This window comes from Xenopus laevis, chromosome 7L (genome assembly GCF_017654675.1).
Source record: "Xenopus laevis strain J_2021 chromosome 7L, Xenopus_laevis_v10.1, whole genome shotgun sequence".
NCBI classification, from domain to species: Eukaryota; Metazoa; Chordata; class Amphibia; order Anura; family Pipidae; genus Xenopus; species Xenopus laevis.
In genome coordinates this window covers 25,670,856-25,684,411 of record NC_054383.1, presented here as the reverse complement: position 1 = coordinate 25,684,411, position 13,556 = coordinate 25,670,856, and the positions used below count along the sequence as shown (strand labels likewise).

At 39.5% G+C, this 13,556-nt stretch overlaps 1 protein-coding gene across 1 annotated transcript; it reads left to right on the top strand.

The window, feature by feature from the left end:
• The first annotated feature begins 4,213 nt into the window (after positions 1–4,213).
• On the top strand, positions 4,214–13,556 carry LOC108696974 (proton channel OTOP2-like). The gene is made up of 6 exons (XM_041570052.1): positions 4,214–4,277; positions 6,545–6,681; positions 7,442–7,500; positions 7,788–7,912; positions 8,971–9,929; positions 13,066–13,556. The coding sequence occupies exons 1-6, from the start codon at positions 4,214–4,216 to the stop codon at positions 13,249–13,251; spliced, it is 1,530 nt and encodes a 509-aa protein (XP_041425986.1). The 3' UTR covers positions 13,252–13,556.

Genomic DNA, 13,556 nt, shown 5'->3' with positions numbered 1-13,556 from the left:
ACTGAGGAATTGCCTCTCAGAGACCGGCAGCCACACTGACGACAAACTGTAATGGATGCAGCCTGAAATGGGGCCCTGTAGGCGTGCAGTCTGTTTAACAGAATCAACATGGGATTGCCCTGTGGAAGAGCAATTTATTCTGTGTGCTGGTTCAGTTGAGCAGGGCCACCATTAGAAATCACGGGGCCCCGTACAACAACATTTTCGGGGGGCCCCTGGGCCCCACCCACACTGGTGCCCAAGCCACACCCCGGATCCCGCCCACTCCACCCAAGCCCCACTCCATCCCGCCCAAAGACCACACAGACATCAGCGCTAAAAAAGTAACCTCCCACACACACAAGTTATAAAAAGCTATCGATAGTAAGGACCCCTTATAAGTTAAAAAAACAAAAAACATTGGTGTCAGGGCCCCCCTTACAAGATAAAAAAAAATTGGTGCCCCAAAAAATATTTTATTTAAAAAAATATTGGCACCAGGGCCCCCCTTACAAGTTAAAAAAAATTGGGGCCCCAAATCTTTTTTAAAAAAAAATTGGTGCCACGGCTCCCTCTTACAAGTTAAAAAAAATTGGGGCCCCAAAAAATATTTTTTTAAAAAAACATTGGAGCCAGGGCCCCCCCTTACAAGTAAGAAAAAAATTGGGGCCCCAAAAAAATTTTTTGAAAAAAAACATTGGTGGCAGGGGCCTATAGAATATTAAAATAATACATTGGTTGCCAGGGGATTTAAAAAAAAACACAAATTGGTGTTCAGTAGAATTCAACTCGTGGCTTCAGGACTTAAACTTCGCCTTCTTTCGTGACTTTAGGTCTTTTTCGCCGCTTCAGGACTTCAATTTCGGCTGTTTTCGTGACTTTGGGTCTTTACGCCACTTCGGGAGTTCAGCTTCGGCTGTTTTCGTGACTTCAGGTCTTTTTGCCGCTTCGGGAGTTCGGCTTCGGCTGTTTTCGTGGCTTCGGTTTTTGGGCACTTCCGCATTTTGGCTGTTCGGGGTGGCCGCATGGTTTCGGGGCCTGGCTCTTTCAAAACTGCAGCACTCATGGGCTCCCCTTCATGCCCGGGACATTTGTCCCCCCTTTCCCCCCCTGATGGCGGCCCTGAATATGAGTATTTCAGGAGGGTGCGGATCCCAGTCAGTACTGAGAACCGAAGTATGACTATACTGAGAGGATTGGCCTGTGGGTTCGCTAAACTAGCCCTGTACTTACTGCCTAAAACGACAGTGTTTTTCTTATTCGTAACAAGACATGAGCCCTGCATGAGGACCACTCTGTTTCTATACTGACCTTTCCAGGTGCAATGCCTTTTCTTTTTTTAATGATATTGACATAAAGGGGGTTTCATATCAAAAGCTGAAAATTTCATATTTTTTAATTACAAAAAATTCAGACCAAACTAGAATACACGATTTGACCTTATTCATTATTTTCCGGTATTATATGAAATGCTTGATAGACCCGATAACCAATAAAAATATCAGGCACTGATAAATCTGCCACTTTCTTTTTCTGAGGTAAACACTTTTTAATTGACATTGCTTAATACAATAATACTCATCACATTTGGCAAAAGCGAATGGTTTCAATATAGGTCCAAACTCCCCTGTTTGCCTCCACATATAAAGTTATTAAAGCAGACATTTCCTGACATACAAGTAGCAAAGCCTGGTGGTCCTTGGTGCAAAAAACATTTGCTTAAATCATATTACAAGGATGACTTAGAGAGAACTAATTGATGCCTTAAACCAACAATGTCTGTTAATTTATACATCGTGGTGGATCTATAGTATAAACAATACTATAGCCACCCCTAGGAGACACCAAGTCCCATCATTGCTCTTCATAGGGAAATAAAGAAATCAAAAGAATATAAAAGGAAATATCAAAGGAATATAAAACCATTTTGAAGAACCAGGCACAACTTACATACACTACTGCCTCATGATGTTCCCCTGTTACAAGATAACAATGCTCCAGAATAAAGTCAAAACTCTTCCATCTAAAGTCAAAACTTCTATCTAAACATCACCTAATGTGTAAGGGAAGTTGTGGAGCGCAGAATGTGAAGAAAACTTCTAACTCCTGCATCCCTTAAAGCAGTGCTCTCCAACTTTTACATGTAGTGGGCTGATTGTTTTTGAGGATTGGATTATATTAAAATGACAATCATACAATAAAGTTTATGAAGCCCTTTAGAAGACTGGAAGCTATAAATATCCTTTTGAGGGCCACATCTGGCCCATGGGCTTCCGGTTGGACAACACTGCCTTAATGGACTGGAAGATTTTCTTCACAAAATATCCCACTACACACACTTTTGGGCTGAAGTCTATTAAGAACTTAAGTTCTTATGAAGGCATATTGGCCCTAGTTCTTATTATGGACATAATACTAATATATTGTTAGACATTATGCATCCCCATGTGAGAATTTTTTTTAATTATTAAAAATATTAATTGATTCAGGAAAATCTTCATTTTAATGGCTTTAACTCATGACAACAAACAAATTCTACATTCCTCAACAGAGCTTGAGGGCAGAGATTAAAGTGTACCTGTAAAATTAGAATGTTCTGCATTCCTAATAGGTCAACATCATGGGAGAGACAAGACTAATTAAAAGCAAGCCCCCACTGTGTAAGGTATTGCAATCCCATTCTGTATCTGCACTACAAATCTAGGTGGTTTTGAATTTTTAAGAGCTCCTCCTTTGCAAAATTGTTCCTACTAATAACTCTTTAGCGTTATCCTGCATATAAAATGTTCAAGGAGATCTCTGGGGAAACTACAGAGAAATCTGAAGCTGGGGAGCTTGCAGAGTGCACCATAATTTAAGTCAGCACTAAAGCTGGTGATCGTTTAGCTCACACCTATTATATAAGAGGTAGAGATATTAGCGACACCCATATGGAATAAGGACAGAACACAACATTTCTTAGTATTTTATTTCTTGGAAAAAATAATCAGAAAATACATACAATCACCGTAATTTTCACAACTATAGGTATGTATTTAATTTCCTGTAATCCACCCACTGCGGTTAGAAGGCATATTCTTGAAGTTAGGTGGATTGTACAAAGTAGTCAAATTTAGATAATATTTGAATGTATATGTAGCTGTTAAATGTCACCCATTGAATGAACAGTATGCTGAACTTAAACCTATTTTATCACTTTCTAGAAATATGGAAATGAATGGCAGCAGAACATATTCCTTCCATGTTCCAGATACCCACAACAAAGAAACAACTTGTTCTCAGGAATCCTTGTTCCCAAGCCTGTGCAGCAGCTTAGAGAATGAGAAGAAACCTTGGTATCATTCTATGAATCCACGAACCACCATTCTGCTTTCTCTCCTCTATCTTGCTCTCTTGTCTTTTTTTGGTAGTGCTGTTTTATTGGCAGGGATGCACCATCACAACCAACAAACCCAAAATGTACACGGTTTCCTTACGGTCCTCATGCTGACCTCCATAACTTGGATGTTGTGGTTTGGATACAAATCTGCTAAGAATAAAAACATTAAAATGTACCAGGATCACCAGGCTGGTGCCAGCTGGCTAAAGGGTATGTATATATATATATTTTTCATTTATTATTTTAAAAACACGCTACACAAAGACACTGTGCGACCCATTTATCAACATTCTCATTTTATTGGTTTTATAGTTTTTTAAACTACAATTAGGGGCAGATTCATTAAGGGTCGAATTTCGAAGTTAAAAATACTTCGAAATTCGACCCTCGAATTGAAATCCTTCGACTTCGAATATCGAAGTCGAAGGATTTAGCGCTAATCCTTCGATCGATCGATCGAAGGATTTTTCGTTCGATCGAACGATTAAATCCTTCGAATCGAACAATTCGAAGGATTTTAATCCAACGATCGAAGGAAAATCCTTCGATCAAAAAAAGGTTAGCAAACCTATGGGGACCTTCCCCATAGGCTAACATTGACTTCGGTAGGTTTTACCTGCCGAAGTAGGGGGTCGAAGTTTTTTTTAAAGGGAAAGTACTTCGACTATCGAATGGTCGAATAGTCGAACGATTTTTCGTTCGATTCGTTCGTTTTCGTTCGAATTCGAACGAATTTAACCAATTCGATGGTCGAAGTACCAAAAAAATACTTCGAAATTCGAATTTTTTTCATTCGAATCCTTCACTCGATCTTAGTGAATCGGCCCCTTAAACTCCATTTGTCTAAAATAACAAATGCCTTGTAAGATCCAAATATCAAAAGCACGAAGGGAAAAACCATTGAATGATGCGCTAACAGGTATGAAACAATTAAAACCTCTAAAACTATGAATGTCTAAAAAAAGGTTGACTATAATCAGTGCAGCTCCCATTGACTTCTATTGGACCTTGACTGCTGTTAATGGCTGAAGTTTTTTGTGGTTTTTACACTTCATAAATCTTAAAGTTTTAGAGAAATAAAAACCTACAAATTTTTAGAGAAAAAATTTGAGTTGTGAAAAATTAGAAATTCCAATGTTAGTAAATAGGTATCTACGTGAAAGAATTCCATTTTACCAGAGCTGCTTTCTTTTATAATTAGTAACATACAGTTTGCTTTTACATAATATATTCAGGTATTTCAAATTACCGCTTTAAAAAATGTAAACCAAAACAAAATTGTGTGAAAAGTGCCAATATCTTGAAAACTAGGGAAAAAAAACAAATGCAAATTCCATTTACATATACAGGTATGGGATCCGTTATCCGGAAACCCGTTATCCAGAAAGCTCTGAATTATGGGAAGGTCATCTACCATAGACTCCATTTTATCCAAATACTCCAAATTTTTAAAAATTATTTCTTTTTTCTCTGTAATAATAAATCAATACCTTGTACTTGATCCAAAACTAAGATATAATTAATCCTAATTGGAAGCAAAAACAGCCTATTGGGTTTATTTAATGTTTAAATGATTTTTAGTTGATTTAAGGTATGAAGAACCAAATTACGGAAAGAAGACAGGTATAACATGTCCCATACCTGTATTTGATTTGAGGGTTTACATTTCTGTTAAAACTTCTGTGGATTTGTTTCATATTTTTAAAAGCTCTGCAAATTAATTCTGGCTCAAAGCCTTACAATGTTGCAAACTAACTAACTCTAACTATAGTTAAAACCTCAGCCATAAAGCATGACAGAACTGCTGCTTTGGATGGAAACAACTCTCCACTGTGCACATTTTTGAAAATATAGTAATATTGTTATTTTTCACTGATCTTTCCCTGAAATTAGCTCATGCTTGGTTAGTGTTATGTGGTAGAGGAGGTTTCAGGAGCTGCATACCTTTATGTTTGGTCCCCCACCATTAGGTTTTATGCGAATATTCTTAATTAGTTGCTTAACAGCCTTAGGTTCTTGTTAGGAATAAACAGCAAAAGTTCATGTGTCTCCTGGTATAGTGCCATGCTTAGACTGGTAGCAGCCAGCTGGCACGGGTGTAGGCTATGGATAGTAAAGGGTTGGAAAGAAATTGTAACTGTATAGTATATCACTATATTGAAACTGTATAGTATATCACCTTTCTTGCTTAGCAGATCCCAGCTCAATATATTAACTATTTAAAGGAGAAGCTCACCTTTATGTTAACTTAGTATGTTATAGATCTAACTATTTTATTATATTTTAATTCCTATTCTGCCTCTGTCTAACTTTCATTTTAAAACAGTATGTAGTAGAATTAAGACTAAGGCAACTGCACATTTAGGGGCCGATTCACTAACTTCGAGTGAAGGATTCGAAGTAAAAAAACTTCGAATTCCGAAGTGTTTTTTAGGCTACTTCGACAATCGAATGGGCTACTACGACCTTCAACTACGACTTCGAATCGAACTATTCAAACTAAAAATCGTTCGAACATTCGACCATTCGATAGTCGAAGTACTGTCTCTTTAAGAAAAAACTTCGACCCCCTAGTTCGCCATCTAAAAGCTACCGAACTCAATGTTAGCCTATGGGGAAGGTCCCCATAGGCTTGGCTAACTTTTTTTGATCGAAGGATATTCCTTCGATCGTTGGATTAAAATCCTTTGAATCGTTTGATTCGAAGGATTTTATCGTTCGATCGAAGGAATAATCGTTCGATCGCACTATTTGCGCTAAAATCCTTCGACTTCGATATTCGAAGTCGAAGGATTTTAATTCCCAGTCGAATATCGAGGGTTAATTAACCCTCGATATTCGACCCTTTGTGAATCGGCCCCTTAGAGTTTTCCTTGAAAACTTTTCACCACTCATCTGAGTGGCTTCTTCAGTTCAACTGAATTGGTAGGAAATTTCGTGAGGCAACTATGGGCGACATCAGAAAACAAAGTGTTCCGAATGCCATCCCTAGCCGGCGGTAAGGCATTAAGGGGAGATTAATCGCCCAAAGAAGAGGCGATTTGTCGCTGGGCGACTAATCTCCCCCTTAGTGTCCATCCCCTTTAAATATTACCCCCTATGTTATATAAAAAAACATCTTATTAAAGGGATTTTGGCTGAGCTCAAGATAAAGGCAGCAATAAATGTCTTTTCCTTGTCCCGCAGGTGGCCTCTGCCTTTTTGCATTAGCTACATTAGTATTGGACTCTTTAACCCTTGGATATTACCATGAACTGTACCAGTGCACTTCAGTCATTGCCACTTCATTTCCGATTGTCCAAGCTGTCTTTACCGTCATACAGGTATGAAATGATCGCAAAGAACAAGTTACATAAGGAGAAGGAGTCATTATCATATGTCCTGTCAATTACTGGCCTTCACAGAGCCGCAGGTATAGGTAGGCAGGGCTGTTTTGGCACAGAGTGCCACTGTAATGCAGCCCAGGGGATGCTACTCTAATCCAGTTTTCTTGCATCAGTGGTTGAATGGCACAATAGCACTTACTGCTCTAAGAGAGCTGAAGTTCCAATTTAAAAGAATGAAATTTGAACCGGTGAAGTTACCAGGAGCGGTTTTTTTAATGCCGTGGTAACTTGTGGGCTGCTGCTGCCTGTGGCGAGTTTCTCAACTCACCTCAGGGCAGTTGCACCCCTGTAGTTTGGAGAATGTGGAAAGGCTTTCCCACTTTATTTCCATCCTATAAACACCCTGTTGGACCGGTGTTTTCCACTTCTACAAGGATTTTTTGGGCAGAGTATTTAATCTATGCTGGCATGTTGGTGATTGGAATATTAATCATGCACCAAATCAAGAGAGTAAGGTGGTCTTTGCAGTCAAGCTCTTATTATCCATTGGGATTTGTGGGGTTGACCCTTAGCCAATCTGTTTAACACAGTGGAAGAGAACTGTAGCCTGAAATATATATCTATCTATTAGAGAGTGGGACTTTTATGACAAAGATACTGGACTGGGTTATTGGTGCAAATGTAATGGAGGTGGTGAATTGATTAGTGGATATGAGTGCACAGCAAATATATCATTTTTGTTCTTTATTTATGACAGGTATCTCTACTTTCATTTTATGCTAAGGTCTGTATACAGGAGCAACAGCACTTAAATAGGTAAGGCTATATTTGACCAACTTAAGTTCCCAGCTAGTTCAGTTCTTGTAATGATATGGCAATGTTCTATGGATTGGTGCTGTATCTAGAGGGGAATAATATTGGTGAAAAGGATGACTAGTGATGTAACATAACCAAGATGGGCTCCCCTCAAAACAAATCTGTGGGAGGCCTGGCACACATGCTCAAGTCTGTACTGCACCAGGGTGTCTTTTATATCATATTTTCCTTGTACGCATCCACAACATACAGGAAAGTAAAAAAAATCCCCTTTCCCTTGACCTTAGGTTTGGCCTTATGCATACACTTGCCACTAACATACTGATGTGGATGAGTGTTGTACTGGATGAGTCATTAAAGCAGTTGGAGGAAATGTATGATATCCACAAGGAATCAGTGAGCATGGTGCCAGGTACAGTAGTGTGTGTTTTGAAGTTTGGGTATAGGCATTCACTCTACTGCTTTATACAATAGCTCTGTCTTGGAAACAGGGTAAGGGGCGGGCAAGTCAAGCTCAAAATAAAAATTTGCCTAATAAAATAAACCATAATTCTAAGCAACTTTCCTATACACATTTATTAAAAACTGCTCTTAAAGTTATTTGTAAAAACAGTTGCTATTGAAAGAAGCATTTGCCTAAATCCTGGTTGTTGCCTTTTAAACAAAAGTTTCAAAAGTCTTAGATCCCCAGTCAAGACAGGTCTGTTAATCAGGGGGCTTGTTTTACATCAGCAGTCTGAACTACTGAGGCCGAGAATAGAAAGGAACAGACAACGACTGATCTTAATAGCCTAACATATACAAATAACTTAAAAACCATAGAAAATCTATAATGTTTGAATATTGCAAAGTTGGTTAGAATTATGTTTTCTTTTATTAGGCAAAAGTAATTTTTTGGGTTGACATTCCCTTTACTCAAGGTAAATGAAAATGGGATTTCGTATCACTGATGTATGAGTTACTTGTATATTTTGTTATAAAACAGAAGTAGCGTTATACTGGGGCCATTATAACAAGAGAGAGAGATTAGAGCAAGGGAGTGTTTCTGTTTGGCTGTATTCCCCATTAGAAATAGTTGTACATCTATTTTTAATGTGGAATCTCGAAAAACTCTCAGTATCCCACCAACACCCAAAGTCGTCAGTGGGCTGCTGGAAGTTATAGGCCAACCACAGCTGTGAGGTTGCAAGTGTGGACCTCCCTAACCTTCAAGTTTTTAATCTAGATTTGAGGCTATCCTCTCTAAACTTCTTGGGGACTTCTTTTTAATATGTTAAGAATGAGTAGAAATAGATTAAGTGACTTGCCCATTTGTTATATGCCCATGTATTGCATCTTAGCATGTTGGTTTTGCCTATACAGACTATCAGACAGTGCTTGAAAAGCCAATGGCCTCTAACAAAACATTGATATACAATGTTCAAATGTGGTATAAAGTTACTGTCTGCAGTTATATCTTTTTGTTTCAAGGTTCCGGAATACCCACCAATAGCTGTATCTGCCATGCTGACCTGTGCCAGATTTTCTCCGAAGGAGCTGCCTATTTGCATCCATTCAATATTGAGTTTAGCCTTTTCTCTTCCACCATGCTCTATGTCATTTGGAAGAATACAGGGAAAAAGCCTTGCTCCATGAAGATTTCAGGGCATCACACAAGAGGATTTCATATCAACGGGGCTTTTGTTGGTCTGATTTTAGGAGCATTTGCCATATCAGCCACATTTGGTGTCATGATTTCCTTTGGTGTTCTTGCCAAATCACCAGGAACTGTCCCAGAGGCCTTACGTATATATTACCTGTTTAACTCTGTGTTGCTTTCTGCTATATTTGTTGCTTCTCTCATTGGTGTCATAACTTGTCGTCTCCAGAAACATCCCTTCTTTGATGACAAAACTAAAAGTGTCGTTAGAAGCCTGGACATTACTTTGCTGGTGGGAAGCTCGTGTGGCCCATTGATGGTGTCTGTGTTTTCATTAGTTGCTATCTTCTTTCTTCACATCGAAGGCAACCTCTATGCTTTGGATCTCTGCTTCTCTCTTTGTAAAACTATACAGATACTTGGCCAAAATCTCTTCATTACTGAGGCGCTTTACATTGGACCTTCTGTAAGTAAACGTGATACCAAGGAACAGATCTTTTCCATATCTCAAGAAACTGCTGATGAAATAATTGATTATGGAGTAAAGAATTTATCCAAGAAAGGTGAAAGTAGGGGTCCTTTCCTAAAACCCGACACCAGTGCCCATAACTCACAACTTTCGGTGGACTTAAATAAAGATGTTCCCAAGAATCTGCAAAATGGCAGCAGCATGAAAGCTGCATCAAACACAAGGGAGAGTTTTAAGGAAGAAGTTAAAGAGCCCTTATTTAGTACTCGGAGAAAGATACTGCAGAATATCTCTATCCTTCTTATCTGTTACAACATATCAGTAAGTAGAAAGCTATGAGTGCACTCAAAAAGAGAAAGAGATCTATTGGAAAACTTATGACCATCTGTGCAACAAGAAAAACCAGTAGGAAAATAGCAAATTTATCTGTGAAAATGGTTATCTGCCAATGTACCATGTCTACTAGTATATGGTGCACCATCTCCTCCTATTATAGGCCCAAATAAGGGAAACAATGAAGTGGTGGCTTGGCTCTTAGGCAGGGCCGGAACTTGCCCAGGGTGCAACCAAAGGGGGGCACTGGGCAGGTACCTGTCTTCTGCCTACCCCATGTTCGCTACTCTCCCCTTCCTCCCCTCCCGGCGCTCTCTCCCCCTTGACCCCACCACTGGCGCTCTCTCCCTCCGTCACTCTCTCACCCTCCCTACCCATTGGCAATCTGCACATGCGTTTGCACACTGCGCTCCAGGGACATGCACGCACAGCGTGCGCACGGAGGGGGGGAGCGCGGTGGCGGGCCGGGTCGCCTAGGGTGCCCGGTCCGCTTGGCCCGGCACTGCTCCTAGTCTCCTTATACTGTATCTGTCTATTCGGCCCATGGGTCAGTCAGTCAGTCAGTCTATAGCTGGTTGGCCTGTGTATGACCATCTTCATCTGTAGTCTGTAAGGTCTAAAGGTGAGCAAACCCTTTTGAAGTAATGACATGTAGATAGTCAACTGACTTTATAAAGAATCATTGATTCTTATTGGTTCATCACAACCATATGATAACTGCAGTTATTTTGAGATGACGGTCATTTGCAACATGAATTTACATCAGTTTAAAAGCCTTATGCTTCCAGCCTACCAATCCTGTACATAGATTGTGTGTAGCCATAACTCAATTTGTAGTTGATCCGTTCCTTTGTAGTATTGTTGTCTAGTACCATTTTATCCAAACTTATGAGTGTCATATTATTTCAGTATATAGGAATGATTCTAAAATCCCAGGAATGGATTATCCAACTGATTACATGGAGTCCATAAATAACTCTGTAATTGCATAAAATGATACAGACATGTCTATATAAGTTGGAAAGTCGAGAATGTTATGAAAGAACCAAGAGAGGGCAGTATTGTGTCAATAAACAGGGAATGGAACCACAATGCCTGACTGGTCATGCTTCTACCTTGTACAGACTGTATGTAATATGGTCATTAGAAAACATTGTAACACATGGACATTAGGGTCAGATATCACTCACTTGACAGCTTAAATGTTTGCTACATTTTTCAAGACATTTAATAGTGTAAATCCTACATAGAATACTGCCAATTATGGACCCATGGTTTGTGTGCCCTGCAGCTGTACTTTTTTGTTTTTATTATACAGACAGGAGCCCTGCACTATTAAGTATCTCTGCTATGCAGTTGCTTACTTTTTTATTTGCCTTCACCCAGGGGCGTAAATACAGAGGAAATAGACCCTGTGGCTGCAGGGGGGCCCAGGAGGTATAGGGGGCCCCATTAGGCCCTAATTAAGAGTCATTTTAATATATATTGGTAAAACAGAATAAGCTTTGGATATTTTGGGGGCCCTAAAAGGATTTTGCTGTGGGGCCCAGTAACATCTAGTTACGCCACTGCCTTCACCATACAGGCAGCACAGGCATTAACAGAACGCAATCCAGCATTAAATTTCGGCAAATGGAAGAGCCACAGTTAGCTGGAAGGGAAGCTAGGAAAGTGATGTGGGACTTTGGGAATTGTTATATGTGTGATAACTTTCCTTTAATTAACCTATATGTGTTAAGGACAGGTTTGCGGAGTTGACAGTTTTATCCATAGTGTCCCTGTCTCATGTAGCTATGTTTACATTACTAGCCTCTAAATATGACACTGCTGCAATCTTCACTCATATGTTTGCTCATTGTCTCCATGTTGTGGCCCGTCATCGGAATATCATCTGAGATGATCATATTTCACAAGAAGTGCTACGCCAAGTCCTGGAAGGTTTATTGGAGAAACATTTAAAGGGTGTCTCTTCTGTGCTGCTTATGTATTTAGAACTGAAATCTCAGTTTTCCTTCTGTATGTATATTTTCTGCATGCTTGTTGCACATGGACACCTCAGTGACACCAAAATCGAAGCAGTCTGTACTCAGTCAGCACTCACTGGTTGCAGCAGCTTATAGTGCCAATCACTACCTATCTTCTCAGTAGGGTGTCTTGCACTTGCAGGGCAAGACAAGGAAAGTCAAATTCACTGGGTCTGGGAGCATTATAATTTGTAAGGCACCCCCACTGAATATAATCTCTAACCTTGTACCCTAAGCCTGTGATCCTCTTCACTTTATAAATGCACTAAGCAGGGGTACCTTTCTACGGGAGCTCCTGTGCCACCATCTTTCATTAACTTCCGAATAATCCCTTACGCCACACATGTGCACACTTCTCTTCCATGTCGGTGTTCCAGGACCAGTGCAATGTGCAGAATAGCTTACAGCTTCTCTGACCATATGTATTAAATAGTGATGAGCGAAAAAATTAGACATGAACAGATTCGCCACAAACTTCCGGGATTCATCACCAACAAAAATATTTGCGAAACTGCATCAAAAATTCGCCACATGGCTCATTTCGCTTTGTGCAACAAAGAAAAAAGATGCGCAACAAACTCATGCGTCATTTTATTCTTCCCCTCTCCTTCCACATCAACCAAAGGGATCTGAGTCCTCCCACTGTCTATATAAGGACATGCCCATAAATATTCATTTTATTGTGGGATGTTGGTGGTCAGATTTATTATTAGTTGTGCCTGTGTTTGTAAGCTAGTTGTAATATATCAACTATAGTTGTTACTTTTTGCTTAAACAGCAACATAGTGAAGTAGTAGATACCATTACCAGTCAACTAGAGGTAATGTCAAAAATCACAGACATTGTTTTAAGAAATGGCAACATGGGAGCCTTTTGTTCTATTGATAAAGCAGTTGTGTAGCAGTATAATGAGCGAAAAATGCATGTGATTTTGCCCTCCCAATTTTTATTGCTAGCCCCAAAGCAGAAACAAAGTGCCACAAAAAAATGCCATAGACTCTAATGTAGTTTGGTACAAAAATGACGCGCAACAAAAATTGTCACGCGGCAAAATAGTTTCGCAGATTTTTTGCTGTTTCTTTAATTTTGTTTCTCTTTAGGTTTGGATCTTATATGCCTACGGTACCCGCCCTCATTTGGTGAGCAAGATCGAACAGTCCTTCTATGGCTTCACCCTCTGGGTGATCATCGTCAAAATCTCTCTGCCACTGGGAATCTTTTACCGCATGCATTCTGTTGCCAGTTTGTTTGAGGCGTATTGTAACATATGTGCAGCCGCTTGCTAATCGTTGTACAGCAGGAGAGCTCCATCTCATCCTTTTATGTGCACACAGCATTCAATCTTTGACTGACCAATCAACAATTGCTTCTTTTCCCTTTGTTATTTGCATAAAATTCACTGTTTAAAGTTTGTTGTGTTTTCTTGCTATTCATATGTTATAACCTGTGAAAATTGAGCAAAATTCTAATATTTGTCATGCAAGTTTTATCGATAGATGGCATTCACTGGATAGCATATGATGTGTATTGCTGTCAGGGCAACATATATGGCAGCTCCTACTCCTACCTATATTGCAGATAAATGTGTAAA

Coding starts and splice junctions, on each gene's coding strand:
- LOC108696974 (XM_041570052.1), top strand. CDS start 4,214: ATGCCTTGTAAGATCCAAATATCAAAAGCACGAAGGGAAAAACCATTG. Junction 6,682..7,441: donor CTGTCTTTACCGTCATACAG/GTATGAAATGAT, acceptor TATTTATGACAG/GTATCTCTACTTTCATTTTA. Junction 7,501..7,787: donor GAGCAACAGCACTTAAATAG/GTAAGGCTATAT, acceptor CCTTGACCTTAG/GTTTGGCCTTATGCATACAC.